Source organism: Heterodontus francisci, chromosome 6 (genome assembly GCF_036365525.1).
Source record: "Heterodontus francisci isolate sHetFra1 chromosome 6, sHetFra1.hap1, whole genome shotgun sequence".
In the NCBI taxonomy this organism is placed as follows: Eukaryota; Metazoa; Chordata; class Chondrichthyes; order Heterodontiformes; family Heterodontidae; genus Heterodontus; species Heterodontus francisci.
In genome coordinates, this window is record NC_090376.1 from 8,336,448 (window position 1) to 8,362,659 (window position 26,212).

The window sequence follows — 26,212 nt, forward strand, 5'->3', positions numbered from 1 at the left end:
AGCAGTATATACAAGCATCCTCGAGGCGGCCAACATCCCCAGCATATACACCCTACTGAGCCAGCGGCGCTTGAGATGGCTTGGCCATGTGAACCGCATGGAAGATGGCAGGATCCCCAAGGACACATTGTACAGAGAGCTCGTCACTGGTATCAGACCCACCGGCCGTCCATGTCTCCACTTTAAAGACGTCTGCAAACGCAACATGATGTCCTGTGACATTGACCACAAGTTGTGGGAGTCAGTTGCTAGTGATCGCCAGAGCTGGCGGACAGCCATAAAGGCGGGGCTAAAGTGTGGGAGTCGAAGAGACTTAGCAGTTGGCAGGAAAAAAGACAGAAGTGCAACGGGAGAGCCAACAGCCCCGACAACCAATTTTATCTGCGGCACCTGTGAAAGAGTCAGTCAGTCTAGAATTGGCCTTTATAGCCACTCCAGGTGCTGCTTCACAAACCACTGACCACCTCCAGGCGCTTACCCATTGTCTCTCAAGACAAGGAGGCCAGAGAAGAAGAAGCTTCTCAAATGACATTCACAGTCCACTGAAGAAATTCTGAAATGAAGAATATTTCGACAACTGTATATTACTCTATTATATTAGATTAATGACTATACACAGGCCAACAATTCCCTGGGAAATATTTCCACATTAATACATCTGCCACTTGCACTAAAGTTCAAGGATGCTTTCTCAACCTTTCACTGACTTCAACCAAATTGAGTATTTGTTGATTTATTGATTGATATCAGGTGCTTTGACCTGTGAGACAGCACCCCTCCCCACCATCCAACAACAATTAAAACCAGGCAGACTGTTTATGTCCCTGCCTCATGTGTGAAAATTGTCCAAATTGTAATGTGTAGCCTGCACGACTTGCAGAACCAGCGAGCTGTGACTCACCTCATGTACACCAGGCTCAGCAAGAAAGAAGTAGATGAATAATCCAGTATAGACAAAAATAGCAGATGCATCATTTTTAATATATAGATTTCATACCTAGAATTATACAGCACAGAAGTAGGCCATTCTGCCAGTGAGCCTTTGCCAACTCCCTATACAAAGCTAGTCACAGTTCCAGTCCTCTCACTGAGGCTTTTTACTTTGATTTGTTCCTATGCTGTAAATTCTATCAGCTCTACTGGTCTGTACAGGTGTTTATGCTCCACACAAGCCTCCTCCCACCCCTTCTTCCTCCCACCCCTTTTTTTAGAATTAGAATTAGAATATTACAGCGCAGTACAGGCCCTTCGGCCCTCGATGTTGCGCCGATCATCTGACCTACACTATTCCATTTACATCCATATGTCTATCCAATGACCACTTAAATGCCCTTAAAGTTGGCGAGTCTACTACTGTTGCAGGCAGGGCGTTCCACGCCCCTACTACTCTCTGCGTAAAGAAACTACCTCTGACATCTGTCCTATATCTTTCACCCCTCAACTTAAAGCTATGTCCCCTCGTGTTTGCCATCCTCATCCGAGGAAAAAGACTCTCACTATCCACCCTATCTAACCCTCTGATTATCTTGTATGTCTCTATTAAGTCACCTCTCCTCCTCCTCCTCTCTAACGAAAACAACCCCAAGTCCCTCAGCCTTTCCTCGTAAGACCTTCCTTCCATACCAGGCAACATCCTAGTAAATCGCCTCTGCACCCTTTCCAAAGCTTCCACATCCTTCCTATAATGCAGTGACCAGAACTGCACGCAATACTCAAGGTGCGGCCTCACCAGAGTTTTGTACAGCTGCTTCATGACCTCGTGGCTCCGAAACTCGATCCCTCTACTAATAAAAGCTACCCTGTCAAATATCCTATTTCTTTCTCCCTCGTGTGTTTAACTAGCTTCCCTTGAATGAGCAGTTGAGGTGAATAGCATAGATACAATGTAGTAGTGAGTTCCAGATTCTCAACACTCTGAGTGAAGACGTTTCTCCTGAATTCCTTATTGGATTTATTAGTGACTATCTTATATTTATGGCCCCTCGAAGAACAAAGAACAGTACAGCACAGGAACAGGCCATTCGGCCCTCCAAGCCTGCGCCGATCTTGATGCCTGCCTAAACTATAACCACCTGCAATTCCGGGGACCGTATCCCTCTATTCCCATCCTATTCATGTATTTGTCAAGATGCCTCTTAAACGTCATTATCGTACCTGCTTCCACCATCTCCCCCGGCAGCAATTTCCAGGCACTCGCCACCCTCTGTGTAAAGAACTTGCCTCGCACATCCCCTCTAAACTTTGCCCCTCTCACCTTAAACCTATGACCCCTAGTAACTGACTCTTCCACCCTGGGAAAAGCTTCTGACTATCCACTCTGCCCATGCCACTTATAACTTGGTAAACCTCTATCATGTCACCCCTCCACCTCCGTCATTCCAGTGAAAACAATCCGAGTTTATCCAACCTCTCCTCATAGCTAATGCCCTCCAGACCTGGCAACATCCTGCTAAATCTCTTCTGTACCCTCTCCAAAGCCTCCACGTCCTTCTGGTAGTGTGGCGACCAGAATTGCACGCAATATTCTAAGTGTGGCCCAACTATAGTTCTGTACAGCTACAGCATAACTTGCCAATTTTTATACTCTATGCCCCGACCAATGAAGGCAAACATGCCATATGCCTTCTTGACTACCTTATCCACCTGCATTGCCACTTTCAGTGACCTGTGGACCTGTACGCCCAGATCTCTCTGCCTTTCAATACTCCTGAGGGTTTTGCCATTTACTGTATACTTCCCACTTGCATTAGACCTTCCAAAATGCATTACCTCATATATGTCTGGATTAAACTCCATCTGCCATTTCTCCGCCCAAGTCTCCAACTGATCTATATCCTGCTGTATCCTCTGACAATCCTCATCACTATCCGCAACTCCACCCAGCTACATTTTCCTCCAAATCATTTATATATACTACAAACAGCAAAGGTTCCAGTACTGATCCCTGCGGAACACCACTAGTCACAGCCCTCCATTCAGAAAAGCACCCTTCCACTGCTACCCTCTGTCTTCTATGACAGAGCCAGTTCTGTATCCATCTTGCCAGCTCATCTCTGATCCCGTCTGACTTCACCTTTTGTACCAGTCTGCCATGAGGGACCTTGTCAAAGGCTTTACTGAAGTCCATATAGATAACATCCACTGCCCTTCCTTCATCAATCATCTTCGTCACTTCCTCAAAAAACTAAATCAAATTAGTAAGACACAACCTCCCCTTCACAAAACCATGCTGTCTCTCGCTAATAAGTTTGTTTGTTTCCAAATGGGAGTAAATCCTGTCCCGAAGAATCCTCTCTAATAATTTCCCTACCACTGACATAAGGCTCACCGGCCTATAATTTCCTGGATTATCCTTGCTACCCTTCTTAAACAAAGGAGCAACATTGGTTATTCTCCAGTCCTCTGGGACCTCACCTGTAGCCAATGAGGATGCAAAGATTTCTGTCAAGGCCCCAGCAATTTCTTCCCTTGCCTCCCTTAGTATTCTGGGGTAGATCCCATCAGACCTTGGGGACTTATCTACCTTATCTACCCCTCATTTTGGAATCTCCCATAACTGGAAACATCTCTATGTAATGGCTTAACAGTCATGAAAATGCATTCTGAAATTTGCGATAATGATTGTGTTCACAAGTGTTTAAGATAATGGCAAAAGAACCAGAGGTGAGATAGGAGAATATTTTTGATGCAACGAGTTGTTGTGACCTGGAATGCGCTGCCTGAAAGGGCGGTGGAAGCAGATTCATTGGTAACTTTCAGAAGAGAATTGGATAAATATTTGAAGGGGGAGAAAAGTACAGGGCTACAGGGAAAAAAGAGGGAAGTGGAACTAATTGGCTAGCTCTTTCAAAGAGCCAGCACAGGCACAATGGGCTGAATGGCCTCCTTCTGAGCTGTATCATTCTATGATTTTATAAAACTGGAGAAGCTGAACTTGTTGGGCTCCATATGTTAAGCCATTGTACAGTTTTGTTGACCTGAATCTATATTTTTTCTCTCTCCAAATGTAGCAACAGCCACACGAAGAGATTCCGGCCAAGAAACTCCGATTGACAAAACCGAGCAAATCGGCAGCCCTCCACATTGACCTGTGCAAATCCACAAACCCTACCGAAGCCCTGCAATACCTGCTGCAGTTTGCGAAGAAGCCTGTGGAAGCAGAGAGTGTGGAGGGAGTCGTTCGTATCCTCCTGGACCATTACTATAAGGTATGGTTGCCACTATTTTATGCCACCCTGCTTATGATGGGTAACCGTCTGTAATCAGGCAGTTTCTCACACAGTTCCTGTTCACCCGTCATCCCCCGTACCCGCCGACCTACACTGGCTTCTCGTCTGCAATGCCTCCATTTTAAAATTCTCAGTCTCGTGTTCAAAACCACCCCCCCCCCCCCGCCATGGCCTCGCCCCCTTTCTATCCCTGTTACCTCCTCCAGCCCGAAAACCCTCCGAGATCTTCTCACTCCTCCAATTCTGGCATCTTGCGCATTCCCTGTTTTCATCGCTCCAGCATTGGCGGCCTTGCCTTTAACTGCTTTTTAAAAAATTCTTTCATGGGATGTGGGCGTCGCAGGCCAGGCCAACATTTATTGCCCATCCCTAATTGCCCTCGAACTGAGTGGCTTGCTAGGCCATTTCGAGGGCATGTAAGAGTCAACCACATTGCTGTGGATCTGGAATCACATGTAGGCCAGACCAGGTAAGGACAGCAGATTTCCTTCCCTAAAGGACATTAGTGAACCAGATGGGTTTTTACAACAATTGACAATGGTTTCATGGCCATCATTAGACTAGCTTTTAAATTCCAGATTTATTAATTGAATTCAAATTCCACCTTCTGCTTTGGTGGGATTCGAACCCATGTCCCCAGAGCAATACCTGGGTTTCTGGGTTATAGTCCACTGACAATACCAGTACGCCACCGCCTCCCTGCTCTTGAGCCCTAAGTTCTGAAATTCTCTCCTTAAACCCCTCTGACTCTCTGCTTCTCTTTCCTCCTTTAAGATGGTCCTTAAAACCTATCTTTTTGACCAGGTATTTGGTCACCCGTCTTAATGTCGCCTTATGGGGCTTCAATGTTAAATGCGTTTTTATTGCTCATGTGTAGGGACTTGGGGCGTTTTACTATGTTAAAGGCAGTATGGAAATGCAAGTTTTTGTTTCAGAAGAAAAATAGATGAGTACATAAGAGAAAGGAAATAGAAAAATATGCTGAAGTAGATGGAATGGGAGGAGACTCGTGGAGTATAAATGCGAACACAGGCTGAATGGCCTGTTTCTGTGCTGTAAATTCTATGTAATTAACACTAATCATTTTCCGTCACCATTTCAAAGGTGCCACTTGAAGCATATTAAGCAGACCACCTATTTCAGCCAATTCAGTAAGCCCTTTGGACCTTGTTTAAAGTGCAGTTACCTGAATTGCATTTGAAGTGACGCTGGATGAACATGAGGGAGAAAGGAATAGAAGGATATGCTGATGGGGTGAGATGAAGAGAGGTGGGAATAGGTTCATGTGGAGCATAGACTCCAGCAAGGACCAGATGGGCCGAATGGCCTGTTTTTGTGCTGTAAACCATTTTAAAAGTTCTGCCAGTTTCAGGCATAATGGGGTGTTTATTCAAAATTTTTCTGTTTGTAGGCCAGTACCGCAGTATCATCAGACATTGCCACTTTGTACTGAAGCTTGGTGAAATAGTGAATGAGTGATGGCATTGCATACCTTTTCCGGCCATCAGTCAGGCTTTGAGAGCTCATTGTCTTTTTCTCCATCCAGAGTCTAGAGCTCGGGGTTATAATCTCAGAATAAGGAGTTGGTCATTTAGGACTGAGATGAAAAATTTCTTCACTCAGAGTGTTGTTATCCTTTGGAATTCTCTACCCCCAGAGAGCTGTGAATACTCAGTCATTGAGAGATTTCAGACTGAAAGCGATAGGTTTTTGGGCACAAAGAGATATGGGGTTAGGACGAGAAGGTGGGGTTGATGTAAAAGCTCAGCCTTGATCCTTTGTTGTCTAGGTGTCAATTTTTGTTTGATGGTGCCCCTGTGAAGCACCTTGAGATGTTTTCCAGTTTAAAGATGCTATATAAATGTGGGTTGCTGTTCATTTGTAAGGGCAGAGCTAAGAGCATGGATGTTCCTTTGCTGACATCTGCATTTCCATTACAGGAGAACGAGAGCTCGGTCAGGCTGAAGATTGCTTCTTTGATCGGGTTGCTGTCAAAAACTTCAGGTTTTGTAGCTGACTGCATCATAGATGATGTCATTGTCGCCCTTAACAACGAAAGTAAGTCTTGAATGCAGAATATTAGCGAAAACTGAATGCTGAAACTACACAGCCAGACATTCTTGGGTATGGTAGTTTAGTTCTGTTACTGAACTAGTAACACAGAAAACATGAATTCAGATTACACCATGGCAGAGTGAGAATTTGATTTCAGTATAAATAAAAGAAAAGCTGGCTGATAATATTACATGACCTTGAAACTGTCAGATTGTCGAAAAACCCAACTAGTATGTTGGTTGAGGGATTAAATATTGGCCAGGACACTTGGGAGAGCTTCCCTGCTCTTCTATAGTTCTGTTGGATCTTTTATATTCACTTGAGAAGGCAGCTGGGGCCTCTGTTTAACGTCTCATCTGAAGACGGCACTTCAGACAGTGCAGCACTGCTCTGGGTGTGTCAGTTTATATTTTGTGATTAATACTCTGGAGTGGGACTCACAGCCTTCTGACTCAAGAAGTAAGAGTGCTGTTAACTAACTAAAAAACGTTCTCGCACATGTGCATTATCCTCTTTAGCCCAAGTAAACATACAGGCCTTATGGGACAGATAAATGATTTGAGAAGAGAAGTTAATTTTACAATTATTTCTGCCCCATAAACTTGGACCATTAGATGGGAGGAAACATGAAGCCTTCGAGACTTGGAAATTCAGTTCAACTGAGGACACATTGTGTTGTCAATCCTTCAGATGAGACGTCAACCTGAGACTCTTCCTGCCTGTTCTGGTGGGGATTGAAGATCCCATGGAACTGTTAAAAGAAAAGCTGAGTGCCCTTTCAGTGACCACATCAATATTCTTTTCTTAAACATCATCACCAAAAAAATACAACTCACTGCTGTTTTGTGGGATGTTACTGGTTCAGAATAGGATTTGGGACTCATATCGACTGTTTCTTCATGCTTGCTGGATCAGAATCCTGGAATTCCTGATGTAAGTCCACAGTGGGAGTATCTTCACCACAGGGACCACACCGGTTCAAAAAGGCGGCTCACCAAGGGACAGCTGGTCAATAAATGCCAGCCTTGACAGTGATGCCCACATCCCAAGGAAATTTTTTTTTAAAATTTTGTTAGGTAGAGCATTTTCTGGTATTTCAACAACACTATTTTCTTTTGCGACCTTTATCTGGGAGTAGGTATCAAAACCAGGGGGAAAGTACTAATGGCTATCGGGGGCGGGGAGGGGGGAAGCAAAATCTCAAATTGCTTTTGGAAGTGCAAGATTAGAATATAGGCTGCCCATGTTTTGGGTATTTGCTTTTAAATGTGCTGTCTTGTTGCAGAGTCTCACCATGTCCTCGCCCAGTTACTGGACACCATTTTGGTGATTGGCATTCAGCTGCAGGACAACCTGCCTCTTAGCTTCCGTTTGGTTGAGATTGGATGTAAGGTAGGAAACGGTTGTTTGTTTACTTCTGATTTCCCTGGTTATTGGCAGGGAACTATTTCTGGGGGACTATCTATAGAAGTACTTTTGGAACAGGAAAAGCCCATCATCGCCATCCCTCTTAGCTAGATTAAACCCACCAATCCCATCCCTTTAAAACAACAGCATTCATTTATATGGTGCTTTTAGTGTAATAAAACGTCCCAAGATGTTTCAAAGGAGCATTATAAAGCAAAATTTGGCACTGAACCACGTAAGGAGATATTATGACAGCTGACCCGAAGGCTTGGTCAACGATTTAGGTTTTAAGGAGCATCTTAAAGGAGGAGAGAGCGATAGGGAGATGGAGAGAGAGAGAATTCCAGAGGTTAGAGCCTAGGCAGCTGAAGCATGGCCATCAGTGACAGAGCGACTAAAATTGGGGATGCACCATATTGATTCCTTTTCTCCAGAAACCGATCTAATTGTGTTGTCAGATTGTCATAAAAACCAAGCTGCTTGTCCCTTTAAGGAAGGAAACCTGCCAACATTATCTGGTCTGGACCTAAACGTAACTCAAGTCCCACACCAAACATGATTGACTCCTAACAGATCTCTTCAGTGGCCTGTAAGCCACTCAGTTGTGCCAAATTAACGATGGGTGGCAAATACCAGCGATGCCTACAACACGTGAATGAATTTTTAAAAACTGTCACTAGTAAATACATATTTCTGTTTATTTTACAAATCTTTAAGGTAATTGACAAAAGGACCATAGGCAAGCTGCAGGTAATATTTTTAATGCGGCACAGTGGCGCAGTGGTTAGCATCGCAGCCTCACAGCTCCAGCGACCCGGGTTCAATTCTGGGTACTGCCTGTGTGGAGTTTGCAAGTTCTCCCTGTGTCTGCGTGGGTTTCCTCCGGGTGCTCCGGTTTCCTCCCACAACCAAAGACTTGCAGGTTGATAGGTAAATTGGCCATTATAAAATTGCCCCTAGTATAGGTAGGTGGTTGGGGAATATAGGGACAGGTGAGGATGTGGTAGGAATATGGTATTAGTGTAGGATTAGTATAAATGGGTGGTTAATGGTCGGCACAGACTCGTTGGGCCGAAGGGCCTGTTTCAGTGCTGTATCTCTAAATAAATAAATGAGTTGTTATCATCTGGAACACAGTACTTGAAAGGGTAGTGGAAGCAGGTTTAGGAATCACTTTCAAAGGGGAGTTAGATGAATACTTGAAAGGGAATAATGTGCAGGGCTATGTAGAAAGAGCGAGGCAGCATAACTAATTGGATCGCTCTTTTGGAGAGTCAGCATAGGCCCAATGAGTCGAATGGCCTCCTTCTTTGCTGTGAGAGTCTATGATTTCTTTTTGTTTTGGTCTCCTTACCTAAGGAAGGATATACTTGCCTTAGAGGGGATGCAGCAAAGTTTCACTTGATTGATTGCTGGGATGGAGCGGGCCGTCCTATGAGGAGAGATTGGGTAGAATGGGCCTATGTTCCCCAGAGCTTAAAAGAAAAATGTAAAATTCTCAGAGGGCTTGACAGGGTAGATGCAGAGAGGCTGTTTCCGCTGACTGGACAGTCTAGAACTAGGGGTCACAGTCTCAGCATAAGGAGTTGGCCATTTAGGACTGAGATGAGGAGAGACATCTTCACTCAGAGTTGTGAAACTTTGGAATTCTCTACCCCAGCTGTGGATGCTCAGTTGTTGAGAATATTCAAGACTGAGATCGATAGATTTTTGACCACTAATGGAATCGAGGGATATGGGAGCGGGCGGGAAAGTGATAGAAGGACAATCATGATCTCATTGAATGGTGGAGCCTCCTCAAGGGGCCAAATGGCCTCCTTCTGGTCCTATTTCTTACATTCTTATCTGTCGGTCAATATTTTGAAGACGAGCAGAGGCGTTCTCCCTGCTGTTCTGACCAATATTTATCCCTCAACCAAGAAGTAAAATAGAGTATCTGGTGATTGTCACATTGCTATTTTTGGGAGCTTGCTGTGTGAGGATTGGGTGCCATGATTCCTATGTTGCAGCAGCGATTGCACTTCAGAACTGCTTTATTGGCTGTAAAGCATTTTGGAACACCCAGCTTTGTGAAAGGCGCTATATAAATGCTCGTCATTTTTTTTGCATTCTGTGTAACTTCAGTGTTTCTTTTCTTGACAATATTCAGCACTTAGCGGACACGTCCCACGTGGTGCGGAATAAATGCTTGCAGCTGATCGGTTGCCTGGGGTCCCTGGATAAGCCGGCAGTGAAAGAGCTGGAAAACCTTACTGCCAGAGACGTGCAGAAGATCATCAGTGACTCCTTCACCGACCAGGATCCTCGTGTTCGAACAGCGGCAATGAAAGCCATGGTGAGCTTGGATTACTGTGCGGCCTACAGTTCAGTGCACACTCAGCAGATAATCAAGTCAGACAAACCTGAAATAATTAATTACTTTTTATGTGTCAACCACGGTTCAGTGGATAGCATTCTGGCATCTGAGTCAGGAGGTTGTAAGTTCAAATCCCACTTCAGAAACTTGAGCACATAATCTAGGCTGATTCTCCCAGTAGAGTACTGAAAGAGTACTGCAGTGTTGCAGGAGTCGTTTTTCGGCTGAGATGTTAAACTGACACATGTCTTCTCTCAGATGGACGTAAAAGGTACCTTGGCATATTTCAAAGAGGAGCAGGGAAGCTCTCGCCTGTGTTCGGGCCAATATTTATCCCTAAAAAATGAACATCACAAAAACAGATTTTCTGGTCATTCCCACATCTCTGTTTGTGGGATCTTGCTGTGTACAAGTTGACTGCGACAGGTAGATTGGTGAGGACGAGGTCAAGTAGGATTTTCCTGCTTGTTGGTTCCCTCACTATCTGCTGCAGCCCCACTCTAGCAGTTATGTCCTGTAGAACTTTGCCAGCTCGGTCAGTAGTGGTGCTACCGAGCCACTGTTGGTGATGGACATTGAAGTCCCCCACTCAGAGTGCATTCTGTGCCCTTGCTACACTCAGTGCTTCTTCCAAGTAGTGTTTAACATGGAGAATCACTGATTCATCAGCTGAGGGGTGGGGGGAGCAGTAGGTGGTAATCAGCCATGTCTGACCTGATGCCATGAGACTTTATGGGGTCCGGCGTCAATGTTGACTCCCAGAGCAACTCCCTCCCGACTGTATACCCACCTCTGGTGGGTCTGTCCTGCCGGAGGGACAACACACACCCAGGGATGGTGATGTCTGGGACATTGTCTGTAAGGTATGATTCCATGAGTCTCACTGTATCAACTGTTTCTTGACTAGTCTGTGGGACAGCTTTCCCAATTTTGGCACAAGCCCCCAGATGTTAGTAAGGAGGACTTTGCAGGGTTGACAGGGCTGGGTTTGATGTTGTCTTTTCCACTGCCTCGTTCGATGCCGGGTGGTCCGACCGATTTAGTTTCTTTTCTTACACCTTGTAGTGGTTTGATACAACTGAGTGGCTTGCTAGGTCATTTCAGAGGGCATTTAAGAGTCAGTCACATGTAGGCCAGACAGGTAGGGACGGCAGATTTCCTTCCCTAAAGGACATTAGTGAACCAGATGGGTTTTTACAACAATTGACAAGGGTTTCATGGTCGCCATTAGACCAGTTTTTAATTCCAGATTTTATTAATTGAATTCACATTTCACCACCTGCCGTGGTGTGATTCGAACCCATCTCCCCAGACTATTAGCCTGGGCCTCTGTATTAGTCCAGTGACATTACCACTGCGCCACCGCCTCATGTGGGAGGGAAGTCTGTGATAACAATGTTCTCTAGTGACTTGTCAGTCTGCATTCCTTTCTGCTCACGATAGGGCAGAAATAGCCTGACAACACTCGCTCCCAAGACGTGATGAATGCGCATTTGGGTGAAATAGCAGAGGTAAGCTGCTTTTTCAGGACTGGAGGAGGGGGAAAGATATGATAGTTGGGGAGATAAAAAAAACCTGTCTTTACATCCGCTATTCACTCATGAAGCAGGATAGTCGATCCAATGTTTCTTTGCCCAACAGTGTGCAATATCGTCTGGTTATCAGGCAGCATGGATGTGTCTCCCACAGTCTAGAAAATGGACTGACTTGCAGTTATAGTTTGCTTTTGATACTTTGCTTTTACTCAGCACAAAAATTGAGGCTGACAGTCCAGTGCAGTGCCGCAGGAGTGCGGCACTGTTAGAGATAGCGTTTTTCGGGTGCAACGTTAAACTGAGGCCCTGTCTGCCCTTTCAGGTGGACATAAAAGATCCCGTAACACTATTTCGGAGCAGAGCAGGGTCAATATTTGTCACTGAATCAACATCACAAAGAAAGATGATCTCATTATCACGTTGCAGTGTGTGGAAGCTTGCTGTGCACCAATAGACTGCTGCATTTCCGACATTACAACAGTGACTAAACTTCAAAAAGAGCATTTTGTTGGCTGCAAAGCGCTTTGAGACATCCGGTGATCTTGAAAAGTCTTGTATATTAATGCAACTTCAAATTCAACAGGCTACGTGGGAGAGAAGTCTGTGATAACAACGTTCATCTGGGTGGTCACTTGTCAATCTGCATTCCCTTCTGCTCATGATAGGGCAGACCACAATGTAATAGTTACAATACATCTGCGACCTGTCTATTAAGCTGCTCTGCTGAGAATTAGTGCGTTTTTTGTGCTTTGTCCTAGTTGCAGCTACACGAAAGGGGAATGAAGTTACAGCAGATCATCTACTGTCAGGTAAAGATGTCACAAAAACCTCGGAGAGGATGTGGAAGAGATTTGCCAGAAGGCTTGAGGGGACTTCAGTTATGTGGAGGGACTGGAGAATCTGGGATTTTTCTCCTTAGAACAGAGAAGTTAAGGGGAGATTTAATAGAGGTGTTCAAAATCATGAGGGGTTTTGATAAGTGGAAATAGGAAAAAACCTTTCCATTGGCAGGAGGGTTAGTTACCAGAAGACAAAGATTTAAAATAATTGGCAAAAGCACCAAAAGCATCTTTGGTAAACATTTTTGCATAGTGAGTTGTTATGATATGAAGTACACAGCCAAGATAACTGGTCGAAATGGATTAAAAACCTTTCCAAAGGGAATTGAATAAAAACAGGGCTATGGGGGAAGAGTGGGACTAACTGAATAGCACTTTCAAAAAGCTGGCACAGGCAGATGGGCCAAGTGGCCTCCTGTGCTGTATGATTCTAAATAGCATCTAAATGTTGTGTGGTGTGGGAATATACAGAAAGAAGGGTGAAAAGGAAAGGTCCCACCCCACCCATTCGGCAGTGTAACCTCGTGCAGCACCCTGCCTTCCCTATAAGTGGGCTTGGGACTGAGCCCCCAGCTTTCTGGTCTTTTACATGCCAACACCATGCAAACCAAAACTTTCCTACTAGAGCTGTGCAGGGAATCGGTGAGGAAAACTGATGGCTCACCTGTGCAGAGGTAGCTGATCTCAGCAAGGATCAGGTAGGGGTTCTGTGGTTTGACTCAGTACCCTTTGGCTGGAGTGGAGTTTTGTCGTGCTGGGAGGGAAATCAGCCAACTTACCCACTTCTGATGGTTATCCAGAGAGCCCCAGCTGGAAAACAGATGTGCATGGACACAGGCTGCTTCCCCCCACGTTCCCCCCCCACCCCCACCATTCCTGCTGTCTCTGCCTGTCACAGTTGTATTCTGCTGACACAGATTGGTTCAGCTCTTATGTGAAGGATGACCCCTTGGGTGAGGCAGCAGAAGATTACCAGAGCCTGGGGAACCGTCTGTTCTTGTTTGTAAGATGGAATAAGTTTTAATTTCAAATTCTTATTCTTGTTTTCAAATCCTTCCTTGGCCTCTCCTTTCCCGATTTCTGTAACCTCCTCCAGCCCGACAACCATCCAAGATCTCTGGGCTCCTTCAATTCTGCCTTATGCATCCTTGATTTTAACCACTCCACTATTGGTAGCCGTGCCTAGAGCTGCCTGGGTCCTAAATTCTGGAATTCCCTCCCTAAACCCCTCCATCTCTCTACCTCTCCTCCTTTAAGACGTTCTTTGAAATCTACCTCTTTAACCGATACCTCATTCTTTAGCCATGTCAGAATCTGTCTGATTATACCCTTCTGCAGCGCCTTTGGAAATTTACTACGTTTCTTGGTAGTGTGGAGGAACAGAGGGATCTTGGGGTCCATGTCCATAGATCGCTCAAAGTTGCCACCCAAGTTGATAGGGTTGTTAAGAAGGCGTATGGTGTGTTGGCTTTCATTAACAGGGGCATTGAGTTTAAGAGCCGCGAGGTTATGCTGCAGCTCTATAAGGCCCTGGTTAGACCACACTTGGAATATTGTGTTCAGTTCTGGTCGCCTCATTATAGGAAGGATGTGGAAGCTTTAGAGAGGGTGCAGAGGAGATTTACCAGGATGCTGCCTGGACTGGAGGGCATGTCCTACGAAGAAAGATTGAGGGAGCTAGGGCTTTTCTCATTGGAGTGGAGAAGGATGAGAGGTGACTTGATAGATGGGTAAAGATGATGAGAGGCATAGATAGAGTGGATAGCCAGAGACTTTTTCCCAGGGCGGAAAGGGCTATCACCAGGGGTCATAATTTTAAGGTGATTGGAGGAAGGTTTCAGGGAGATGTCAGAGGTAGGTTCTTTACACAGAGAGTGGTGGGTGCGTGGAATGCGCTGCCAGCGGTGGTAGTAGAAGCAGATACATTAGGGACATTTAAGCGACTCTTGGATAGGTACATGGATGATAGTAGAATGAAGGGTAGGTAGGTAGTTTGATCTTAGAGTAGGTTAAAGGTTCGGCACAACATCGTGGGCCGAAGGACCTGTACTGTGCTGTACTGTTCTATGTTCTATACATGTATATCAATGCAAGTTACTGTAGACCACAAATAACAATGACCATTTTGTTTCTTTTATCCGGTTCCTTTCCCAAAGGCTTGCAAGGCTTTGTCAGACGACTATGAGCAAGTGCGCTCTGTGGCCGTGCAGCTCGTGTGGGTCCTCAGCCAGCTGTACCCTGACAGGTTAGTGTTGCTGCGTTAAGGCGTATTTGAATAAGATGGTAGATTTAGGCCCGGCTCCTGCGCTGAAATCCCAGCCTGATGCTCCTCAAAACGATGTGGGATCTGTAGACAATGGACGTACTCTACATCAAGTAAGGTGTACATTAGTAACTAATTGCTGTCAATTGGGGAAAAATTCAACTTTGACCAAGGGCTGGTTGGTGGTTGGGGGAAAGTGGTGGGGTCTTTCTGGGACTTCCGGGCTTGGTACACAGTGTCCCTATTTTCATGTGACTGTCTCCATTTCTTTAGTATAGTCCCTATTCCGTCATCCAATGAGGAAATTCGGCTGGTCGATGATGCTTTCGGAAAGGTTTGTCACATGGTGAATGATGGATCCTGGTTAGTGAGAGTGCAAGCAGCCAAACTGTTGGTAGGTTTTATCTCCATGACCATCCAGCAGTGCTAAGCAATAATTAATCATTACGTTAAGTCCTGCGCCCTTTGCTGTACTTGTCCTTTGTCTTATAAAGTCTCTTCTCTTAACCCCTGTCCTTGATGAGCAAGGTTCAGTTGGGAGCTCTCTTGCTGTGAGTCAGAAAATTGTGGGTTTAAGTCTCACTCCAGAAGTTTGATACTCCTTGTGCAGTACTGTGGGAGTGCTGCACTGCTGGAGGTGCTGTCTTTTGGATGAAACTTTAAACCAAGGCCTCCTTCTGCCCTCTGTAGTTGATATAAAATTAGAATTAGAATTAGAATTAGAATATTACAGCGCAGTACAGGCCCTTCGGCCCTCGATGTTGCGCCGATCATCTGACCTACACTATTCCATTTACATCCATATGTCTATCCAATGACCACTTAAATGCCCTTAAAGTTGGCGAGTCTATTACTGTTGCAGGCAGGGCGTTCCACGCCCCTACTACTCTCTGCGTAAAGAAACTACCTCTGACATCTGTCTTATATCTTTCACCCCTCAACTTAAAGCTATGTCCCCTCGTGTTTGCCATCCTCATCCGTGGAAAAAGACTCTCACTATCCACCCTATCTAACCCTCTGATTATCTTGTATGTCTCTATTAAGTCACCTCTCCTCCTCCTTCTCTCTAACGAAAACAACCCCAAGTCCCTCAGCCTTTCCTCGTAAGACCTTCCTTCCATACCAGGCAACATCCTAGTAAATCTCCTCTGCACCCTTTCCAAAGCTTCGACATCCTTCCTATAATGCGGTGACCAGAACTGCACGCAATACTCCAGGTGCGGCCTCACCAGAGTTTTGTACAGCTGCATCATGACCCCGTGGCTCTGAAACTCGATCCCCCTACTAATAAAGGCTAACACACCATATGCCTTCTTAACAGCCCTATTAACCTGGGTAGCAACTTTCAGGGATTTATGTACCTGGATACCAAGATCTCTCTGCTCATCTACACTACCAAGAATCTTCCCATTAGCCCAGTACTCTGCATTGCTGTTACTCCTTCCAAAGTGAATCACCTCACACTTCTCCGCATTAAACTCCATTTGCCATCTCTCAGCCCAGCTCTGCAGCCTATCTATGTCCCTCTGTACCCTACAACACCCTTCGACACTATCCACAACTCCACCGACCTTCGTGTCATCCGCAAATTTACTAACCCACCCTTCTACACCCTCATCCAGGTCGTTTATAAAAATGACAAACAGCAGTGGCCCCAAAACAGAACCTTGCGGTACACCACTAGTAACTAAACTCCAGGATGAACATTTGCCATCAACCACCACCCTCTGTCTTCTTTCAGCTAGCCAATTTCTGATCCAAAGCTCTAAATCACCTTCAACCCCATACTTGCGTATTTTCTGCAATAGCCTACCGTGGGGAACCTTATCAAACGCCTTACTGAAATCCATATACACCACATCCACGGCTTTACCCTCATCCACCTGTTTGGTCACCTTCTCGAAAAACTCAATAAGGTTTGTGAGGCACGACCTACCTTTCACAAAACCGTGCTGACTATCGCAAATGAACTTATTCTTTTCAAGATGATTATAAATCCTGTCTCTTATAACCTTTTCCAACATTTTACCCACAACCGAAGTAAGGCTCACAGGTCTATAATTACCAGGGCTGTCTCTACTCCCCTTCTTGAACAAGGGGACAACATTTGCTATCCTCCAGTCCTCCGGCACTATTCCTGTCGACAATGACGACTTGAAGATCAACAACAACGGCTCTGCAATCTCCTCCCTGGCTTCCCAGAGAATCCTAGGATAAATCCCATCTGGCCCAGGGGACTTATCTATTTTCACTCTTTCCAAAATTGCTAACACCTCCTCCTTGTGAATCTCAATCCCATCTAGCCTAGTAGGCTGTATCTCAGTAATCTCCTCGGCAACATTTTCTTTCTCTACTGTAAATACTGACGAAAAATATTCATTTAACGCTTCCCCTATCTCCTCTGATTCCGCACACAACTTCCCACTACTATCCTTGATTGGCCCTGTTCTAACTCTTATCATTCGTTTATTCCTGATATACCTATAGAAAGCCTTAGGGTTTTCTTTGATCCTATCCGCCAACGACTTCTCGTGTCCTCTCCTTGCTCTTCTTAGCCCTCCCTTTAGATCCTTCCTGGCTAGCTTGTAACTCTCAAGCGCCCTAACTGAGCCTTCACGTCTCATCCTAACATAAGCCGCCCTCTTCCTCTTGACAAGCGCTTCAACTTCTTGAGTAAACCACGGCTCCCTTGCTCGACAACTTCCTCCCTGCCTGACAGGTACATACTTATCAAGGACACGCATTTGCTGCTCCTTGAATAAGCTCCACATTTCGTTTGTGCCCATCCCCTGCAGTTTCCTTCCCCATCCTACACATCCTAAATCTTGCCTAATCGCGTCATAATTTCCTTTCCCCCAGCTATAATTCTTGCCCTGCGGTATATACCTGTCCCTGCCCATCGCTAAGGTAAACCTAACCGAATTGTGATCACTATCGCCAAAGTGCTCACCTACATCTAAATCGAACACCTGGCCGGGTTCATTACCCAGTACCAAATCCAATGTGGCATCGCCCCTGGTTGGCCTGTCCACATACTGTGTCAGAAAACCCTCCTGCACACACTGGACAAAAACAGACCCATCTAAAGTACTCGAACTATAGTATTTCCAGTCAATATTTGGAAAGTTAAAGTCCCCCATAACCACTACCCTGTTACTCTCGCTCCTGTCGAGAATCATCTTCGCTATCCTTTCCTCTACATCTCTGGAACTATTCGGAGGTCTATAGAAAACTCCCAACAGGGTGACCTCTCCTCTCCTGTTTCTAACCTCGGCCCATACTACCTCAGTAGACGAGTCCTCAAACGTCCTTTCTGCCGCTGTAATACTTTCCTTGATTAACAATGCCACACCCCCCCCTCTTTTACCCTCTTCTCTGTTCTTTCTGAAACATCTAAATCCCGGAACCTGCAACATCCATTCCTGCCCCTGCTCTACCCATGTCTCCGAAATGGCCACAACATCAGGATCCCAGGTACCAACCCATGCTGCAAGCTCACCCACCTTATTCCGGATGCTCCTGGCGTTGAAGTAGACACACTTTAAACCAAGTTCTTGCTTGCCAGTGCCCTCTTGCGTCCCTGGAACCTTATCCCCTACCTCACTACTCTCAACAGCCTGTACACTGGCACTGCAATTTAGGTTCCCATTCCCCTGCTGATTTAGTTTAAACCCCCCCGAAGAGCACTAACAAATCTCCCCCCCAGGATATTGGTACCCCTCTGGTTCAGGTGAAGACCATCCTGTTTGTAGAGGTCCCACCTACCCCAGAAAGAGCCCCAATTATCCAGGAAACCAAAACCCTCCCTCCTACACCATCCCTGCAGCCACGTGTTCAACTCCTCTCTCTCCCTATTCCTCTCTTCGCTAGCACGTGGCACAGGCAACAACCCAGAGATAACAACTCTGGTTGTTCTCGCTCTAAGCTTCCACCCTAGCTCCCTGAATTTCTGCCTTAAATCCCCATCTCTCTTCCTACCTATGTCGTTGGTGCCTATGTGGACCACGACTTGGGGGTGCTCCCCCTCCCCCTTAAGGATCCCAAAAACACGATCGGAGACATCACGTACCCTGGCACCTGGGAGGCAACACACCAACCGTGAGTCTCTCTCGTTCCCACAGAACCTCCTATCTGTTCCCCTAACTATGGAGTCCCCAATGACTAATGCTCTGCTCCTCTTCCCTTTTCCCTTCTGAGCAACAGGGACAGACTCTGTGCCAGAGACCTGCACCCCATTGCTTACCCCTGGTAAGTCGTCCCCCCCAACAGTATCCAAAACGGTATACCTGTTGTTGAGGGAAACGGCCACAGGGGATCCCTGCACTGCCTGCTGGTTCCCTTTCCTTCCCCTGACGGTAACCCATCTACCTACTTCTTTTACCTGAGGTGTGACTGCCTCCCTATAACTCCTGTCAATAATCCCCTCCGCCTCCCGAATGATCCGAAGTTCATCCAGCTCCAGCTCCAGTTCCCTAACGCGGTCTGCGAGGAGATCCTGCTGTGTCAGTTCGAAGCACGACGGAGTTCTCCTCGGTGTCCTGGCCAATATTTCTCTCTCAACCAGCATCACTAAAATCAATTATCTGGTCATTATCACAGTGCTGTTTGTGAAAGCTTGCTGTGCACAAAACGGCTGTTGTGTTTCCTGCATTGCAACAGTTCAAAACTATTTCATTGGCTGTAAAGCACTTTGGGATGTCCTGGGTTTGTGACTAGCGCTATATAAATGTCAGTTTTCTTTTCTTTAGATGCTATATAAATGGCTCTTATTGTTGGTTTCTGTCTCAGTTGCACTTACAACATTATTGCTAATCACCTCCTTATATTTCAGGGATCCATGCACCAAGTCAGTGTACAGTTTCTGGAGCAGACTCTTGATAAGAAATTGATGTCAGATCTAAAGGTGGGTTATGCTTTAGTTGAATGACCTCTCTGGTATTTTTATATCGCATATTTTGCAGATTATTTCTTGTAAAATTCCCATCCTTGTTTTCAAATCTCTTCATGGCCTTGCCCTCCCTATAGCCATCAAGATCTCTGCGTTACTCCAGTTCTGCCCTCTTTTACATCCCTGATTTCCTTTGCTCCACCATTGATGGCTATGTCTTTAGCTGCCTGAGCCCAAAGATTTGGAATTCCCTCCATAAACCTCTACACCTTAAAACCTACCTTTTTGATCAAGCTTTTGGTCATCTATTCAAATGTCTCCTTTCGCTCGGTGTCATTTTCTTTGTCTTAATTACGCTTTTGTGAAGCAGCTTGGGGTGCTCTACTGTGTTAAAAACAAAGTGATTCCTGACAACGCAGCCAGTCACCAACGTCATCAGGCTACGCCAAGATGCGCAGACGGGCTCCTGCTCTCTGCCTGTGCGCTGCGTTCCGACTTGCCAAGACTGGTTAGCGCATGCGCCGATGACGTCATCACATGATTTGTGTATCTTCGGGCAATGCGCCTGCTCGGACTCTGCACATGCGCTTTACGCGTACAGCAATGCAACGCCAACGGGTATTCACCCATGCGTCAAGCTCCGCGCCCCCCCCCCCCCCCCCCCTTCTCCGGCCGCTCCGCTCTTTCGGCTGCCCTGCTCCCCCCCTCCCTGTTCTGTCCGGCCACTCGCTCTGCTCTTTCAGCCGCTCCACTACCCCCCCCCTTGCTGTTCTCTCCGGCTGTTCCGCACCCCCCGCCCTCACTGTTCTCTTCGGCTGTTCCGCACCCCCCCGCCCTCACTGTTCTCTCTGGCTGATCTCTTTCGGCCACTCAGCTCCGCTCCCCCCCCCCCCCCCCCGCCGCCCCTCTCTGTTCTCTCCGGCCGCTCTGCTCCCCCCCCCTCGCTGCTCTCTCCGGCCGCTCCACTCTTTCCGGCTGCTCCGCCCCCCCCCCCCCCCCACTCGCTGCTCTCTCCAGCCGCTCCGCTCTTTCCGGCCACTCCGTTTCCCCCCACGTCCCTGGTCCGCTCCGCTGCCCCAACCCCACCCCGGCCCGCTCGCTCTGTCCCTCCTGCCATTGTGTTTAGGTTAGGTTGCCTTCGCGTGATTATTTGAGCAGCGCCATCTTTACTCCTGGCAGCTGCCTGAAGTCGCAGACTGTGACGTTTTAGTTTGCGCATGTGCCACTGCAGCGCCACCTAGTAGTAGTGTTGTCAGCAAATGCAGCCTATTAAAAATTGCTGTAAGTTACTGCTACATTATTTTTTTGCATGAGATTTTAAACATAGATACATATTAGAGATCCCCTGGACTGACCAACATTAATCCCTAGGCAGTGTCACCAAGTATAGCTTCTTTGGTCACATATTCATTTTCTGTTTTGAGTCCTTGCTATGCCTGAGGATGTGAAAGGAGCTATTTAAATGTACGTTGCTTGGTAGAATCATTATTTTATGAGTCTCAGAGGGTATTCTGAATTATGGTTTTCTGATTCTCCCCCTCCTGTCCCATGCAGAGAAAGCGCAGCGCCCATGAGCGAGCCAAGGAACTGTACACTTCGGGCGAGTTCTCCAGTGGCCGGAAGTGGGGTGACGATGCTCCCAAAGAAGCGGTAGACACCTACACGGTCAATCTGATCAACTCGGGGGCCTGTGGTGCCTTCGTACATGGGTTAGAGGATGAGATGTATGGTGAGCAGGACCAACCTCCCCACGGATTGTAAAATGAGTTTATCACGTAGCATGTTGAAATGATTATGAAGCAGCTTGGGACATTTTGCTATGATGAAGGTGGTAAATCAGTGCAAGTTATTGCCAGAAATGCTGTCTTCTGGCTGAGATGTTAAACTGAAGTGGATGTAAAAGATCCCATGACCTAGTCAACTTTCATACCTCAGACAATGTCGCCAAGAATAGCTCAGTTGATCACTCAGAAATAAAGCAGGAGTAGGCCATTCGGCCCTTGCGCCTGCACCGCCATTCGATAAGATCATGGCTGATCTGATTGTGGCCTTAACTCCACTTTCCTGCCTCCTTCCCCCGCCCCATAACCCTTGACTCCCTTATAAAACATAAATCTGTCTAATTCATTCTCATTCATTTGCTGTTTGTGGATCCTTGCTATGCCTGTAAAAACAACGATTACACTTTAAAAGTAATACATTAGCTCTGAGCGATTTGAGGCATCCTGTGGATGATCTTGTTGTGCTAGCCGTAGTCCCAAAGGACCATAGGCATCCCTCTCCAATTAGAGGGAGACAAGTTAGATAGATTTTGAACAGATCTAGCAACTCAAAACTGGGCATCCATGCGGCGCTGTGGGCCATCAGCAGCAGCAGAATTGTACTCAACCACAATCTGTAACCTCATGGCTCGGCATATCCCCCACTCTACCATTACCGTCAAGCCAGGAGACCAACCCTGGTTCAATGAAGAGTGCAGGAGGACATCTCAGGAGCTGCACCAGGTATGCCTAAAGATGAGATGTCAGCCTGGTGAAGCTACAACACAGGACTACTTGTATGCTAAACAGCGGAAGCAGCGTGCAATAGACAGGGCTAAGCGACACAATATCCTGACTTGGAACTATATCACCGTTCCTTCACTGTCGCTGGGTCAAAATCCTGGAACTCCCTTTCCAACAGCACTGTGAATGACCCTACACCCCAAGGACTGCAGCGGTTCAAGAAGGCAGCTCACCACCACCCTCTCAAATGCAATTAGGGATGGGCAATAAATGCTGGCCTAGCCAGCAAAGCCTGCATCCCACGAACGAATAAAAAAAAGTTGGTGATGTATAGCTTGAGGGTCACCACTTCACAAGCATGGGGTATGGCAAGGAGGCAAGCCTCCATGAACTAGCCGTGAAGCAGTGGGTACAGGGATTGTTGGCGTTCTGCACCGCACTGCATTCGGTTCTGGGTCCCGCACCTCAGGAATATTTTAGCCTGTGGTGCCTGCGGTGCAGCACAGATTCACTAAAACAATACCGGGCTAAAATGGGTTAAATTGTGAGGACAGGTTGCAGAGACTAGGCTTGTATTCCCATGAGTTTAGAAGATTAAGGGTGATATAATTGAGCTGTTTAAGATAATTAAAGGAGTTGATAGGGTAGATCGAGAGAAACTATTCCCGCTGGTGGGGAAGTCCAGAACAAGGAGGCATAACCTTAAAATTAGAGTTAGACCAATCAGGGGCAACGTCAGGAAGCACTTCTTCACACAAAGGGTAGAGAAAATCTGGAACTCTGTCTACCAAAACATTTGAGGTTGGGGGTAAATTGAAAATTTCAAAACCGATTGATAAATTTTTGTTGGATAAGGGTATGAAAGGTTTACGGAACTAAGACAAATGAATGGAGTTGATGTGGAGATCAGGCATAATCTCATTGAATGGCATAATAGGCTGGAGTGGGCCTACTCCAGTTCCTATGTTCCGAATAACACCTTAAAGTTGTCTTCTTGAGTATGTTTCCATGAAAATGCCCCTAGCCACTCTTACATGACATTGTTCATGGCGAGTCTTGAGCAGTTGTAATCTTCAGATCAAGCATGGTTAAAGTAGAGAAGGACAGTGAATAATTTGACTAGGGTGGTAGAACTAACTCAAGCCCCGTCTTCAAGACATGCATTCTGTGCTTATATTTAATATTTAAATTATGAATAATGGTTTAATGGAAAGATATCCATCAAATTTGGTAAATACAGTTGGTTATAGTATAGGAAGAGCTTGAAGATACAAAACTCGGTCTACGCTACCACTACTGGCGAGGGAGTGTAATAATAGTGAGAAGTTTACCAAGGCAGCTTCCAATACAAATGCGGATATAGGTATTTGTGTATGGCAAATGTGTATGCAAGTTAGAAAAATTTTAATAGATTAAAATAGATAGACCTAGATAATGGGGTTGCATTTGTACTTTGGGCATAATTGGCAATTTGTGCGCGAAATTTACTATTTTTCGTAATTGAATTTTTTGTTCAAGTTTAAGCTTATTTGCATATTGCCAAATGCAAAATCTTCCATGAGCCAGCGCAATTGGCCACCGCTCCAGAATGTAATTGTTTTCTTTTACATTAAAAAGTATTCCTTGATAAATTTAAGAGCAGAAACCTGGTGCAGTTTCATTAATGGAGCTGACAAGTTTAATGACAAAAAAATAAGGATTTTTAATAAGATTCCACCACCTGTGAGGAACTTGGTTTTAAATAACTGAAGATGACTTTAAAGAAGCGTACAGAGCTATTTACTAATTCCATTAATATACGGTGATCAGTTTCTTAGTAGATTAAATACTTGTTAATATTCAAAAGGTTTAATAGTGTAAAAACCTAATAGAGTCCTTGTGCCTAAAAAAATGAGCTTAATTGCAAAGAGCCTCCTCAAAGGCCCAGAAACAGGAGCAATTAGTGGAAACTTGCCATGGTGTTTAGTTCAGTCTGTGGACGTGAACAGTTTTGTGGTCGGGGCCAGCATCCATCACAGTGCTTTCTTAAACCAGCTCAAACGATCATGGAAACTTGATCTGCACTTGAAACTCCTTGATCCTTTAGGCTGGTTTGGCCAACTTTGGACGAGTCACACTGGAAAATACAGTGCAAGCTGGAGAAAGCTCCAGGCCGCTCTGTCGATATCTCATTGCTTTCAAAGGAAACTTTTTTTTTTGATATAGTTTCTTTCCCTTCAAAAAGCTGGTCCTCATTCCCTGGCCAAAAGGGCGGTCAGGCAGCCCGATCACATTCCTCTCTGCAAAGGAAGGATCAAGAAAGAACTTGCTTTTATATAGTGCCTTCATGACCTCAGGACGTTCTAAAGCGCTTTACAGCCAATGAGAGACTTTTAAAGTGTACTCACTGTAGTAATGTAGGAAACGCTACAGCCAAGTTGTGTACAGTAAGCTCCCACAAACAGCTATTGTGCTAATGATCAGATAATCTGTTTTTGTGATGTTGGTTGAGGGATAAATATTGGCTTGAACCACCCTGCTCTTCTTGTAAATAGTGCCATGGGATTTTTTTACCTACCTGAGAGGGCAGGCAAGGCCTTGGATTATTATATCATCGGAAACACGGCACCTCCAACAGTACAGCGCTCCCTCAGTACTGCACTGGGGATGTTGACTTTGATTAAGTGCTCAAATCTCTGGAGTGGATTTGAATCTTCTGACTCTGAGCCAGGCTGACACCTACCCACTGAGCCAGGCTGACACCTATAGCAGGATTTGTCTTGGTCACAGAATCTCATTTAAACATTCTCCGGAACACTTTGAATTTTCCGATGGTTTTATAGGGTATTTTTGCTCTTTGAACCGCAGAGGTCCGTAATGCAGCTGTAGAATCGCTTTGTATGTTGGCTCAGGCCTCTGCGTCTTTCGCTGAAAAGTGCCTGGATTTTCTGGTGGATATGTTCAATGACGAAATCGAGGAGGTGAGGCTGGGGTCGATACACGCTCTGCGCAAAATCTCCTGTCACATCCGACTGCGGGAGGATCAGCTGGACACCGTGCTGGCAGTGCTGGAGGTGATCTTTGTTAACTTTTAGCCTGTTTCTTCCATGTGCCCTTTGCACCACACACTATCATAGAATGATGCAGCACAGAAGGAGGCCATTTGTCCCCTTTCGTGCTTGTACTGGCTTTTTGAAAGAGCTGCCCAATTAGTCCCATTCCCTCTGCTTCTTTTCCCATAGCCTTGCAAATGTTTTCTCGTCAAGTATTTATCCAATTCTCTCCTGAAAGTTACTATTGAATCTGCTTCCCTTTCAGGCAGCATATTCCAGATCATAATGACTCACTGTATAACAAAAAACTCAATGTCACCACTGCTTCTTAAATCTTAACTCCTAAACCTTAAATCTGTGAATAAAAGCAAAATGCTGCATATGCTGGAAATCTGAAATAAAAACAGGAAGTGCTGGAAATGCTCAGCAGGTCAGGCAGCATCTGTGGAGAGAAAAGCAGAGCTAACGTTTCAGGTCACAGATCTCCCCATAGATGAAGCCTGACCTGCTTAAATCTGTGAACCCTGGTTACTAACTCCTCTGCCACTGCAAACAGTTTCTCCTTATTTATTCTATCAAAATCATTCATGATTTTGAACACCCCCACCAAATCTCCTCATAACCTTCTCTGTTCTAAGAAGAACAATCCCAGCTTCTCCACATAACTAAAGTTCCTTGTCCCTGGTACCTTTCTAGTTAAATCTCTTCTGCACCGTCTTCAAGGCCTTGACATCCTTCCTAAAGTGTGGCACTCAGAATTGGACGTAATCTTAGAGTCATAGAGTCATACAGCACTGAAACAGGCCCTTCGGCCCACCGAGTCTGTGCCGACCAACAACCACCCATTTATACTAATCCTACATTAATCCCATATTCCCTACGACATCCCCACCTTCCCTCAATTCTCCTACCACCTACCTACACTAGGGGCAATTTACATTGGCCAGTTTACCTATCAACCTGTAAGTCTTTGGCTGTGGGAGGAAACCGGAGCACCCAGCAGAAACCCAGGCAGTCACAGGGAGAACTTGCAAACTCCGCACAGGCGGTGCCCAGAACAGAACCCGGGTTGCTGGAGCTGTGAGGTTGGATGGTTACGTGCAT

The 26,212-nt window shown here is 45.8% G+C and overlaps 1 protein-coding gene across 3 annotated transcripts in view; it reads left to right on the forward strand.

Moving 5' to 3' along the window:
* ints4 (integrator complex subunit 4) overlaps nucleotides 1–26,212 on the forward strand; it is an 81,365-nt gene that overhangs the window by 12,784 nt on the left and 42,369 nt on the right. For 2 of the 3 annotated variants that reach the window (XM_068033062.1, XM_068033065.1), the window contains exons 2-11: nucleotides 4,011–4,208; nucleotides 6,170–6,287; nucleotides 7,570–7,676; nucleotides 9,841–10,026; nucleotides 12,341–12,391; nucleotides 14,578–14,666; nucleotides 14,958–15,078; nucleotides 19,516–19,587; nucleotides 21,127–21,301; nucleotides 24,924–25,129. In XM_068033062.1, coding sequence (XP_067889163.1) covers nucleotides 4,011–4,208; nucleotides 6,170–6,287; nucleotides 7,570–7,676; nucleotides 9,841–10,026; nucleotides 12,341–12,391; nucleotides 14,578–14,666; nucleotides 14,958–15,078; nucleotides 19,516–19,587; nucleotides 21,127–21,301; nucleotides 24,924–25,129 — 1,323 coding nt within the window. Of the gene's footprint in view, nucleotides 1–4,010; nucleotides 4,209–6,169; nucleotides 6,288–7,569; nucleotides 7,677–9,840; nucleotides 10,027–12,340; nucleotides 12,392–14,577; nucleotides 14,667–14,957; nucleotides 15,079–19,515; nucleotides 19,588–21,126; nucleotides 21,302–24,923; nucleotides 25,130–26,212 lie in introns of those variants that run through there. The other variant, XM_068033064.1, reaches the window with a different exon arrangement.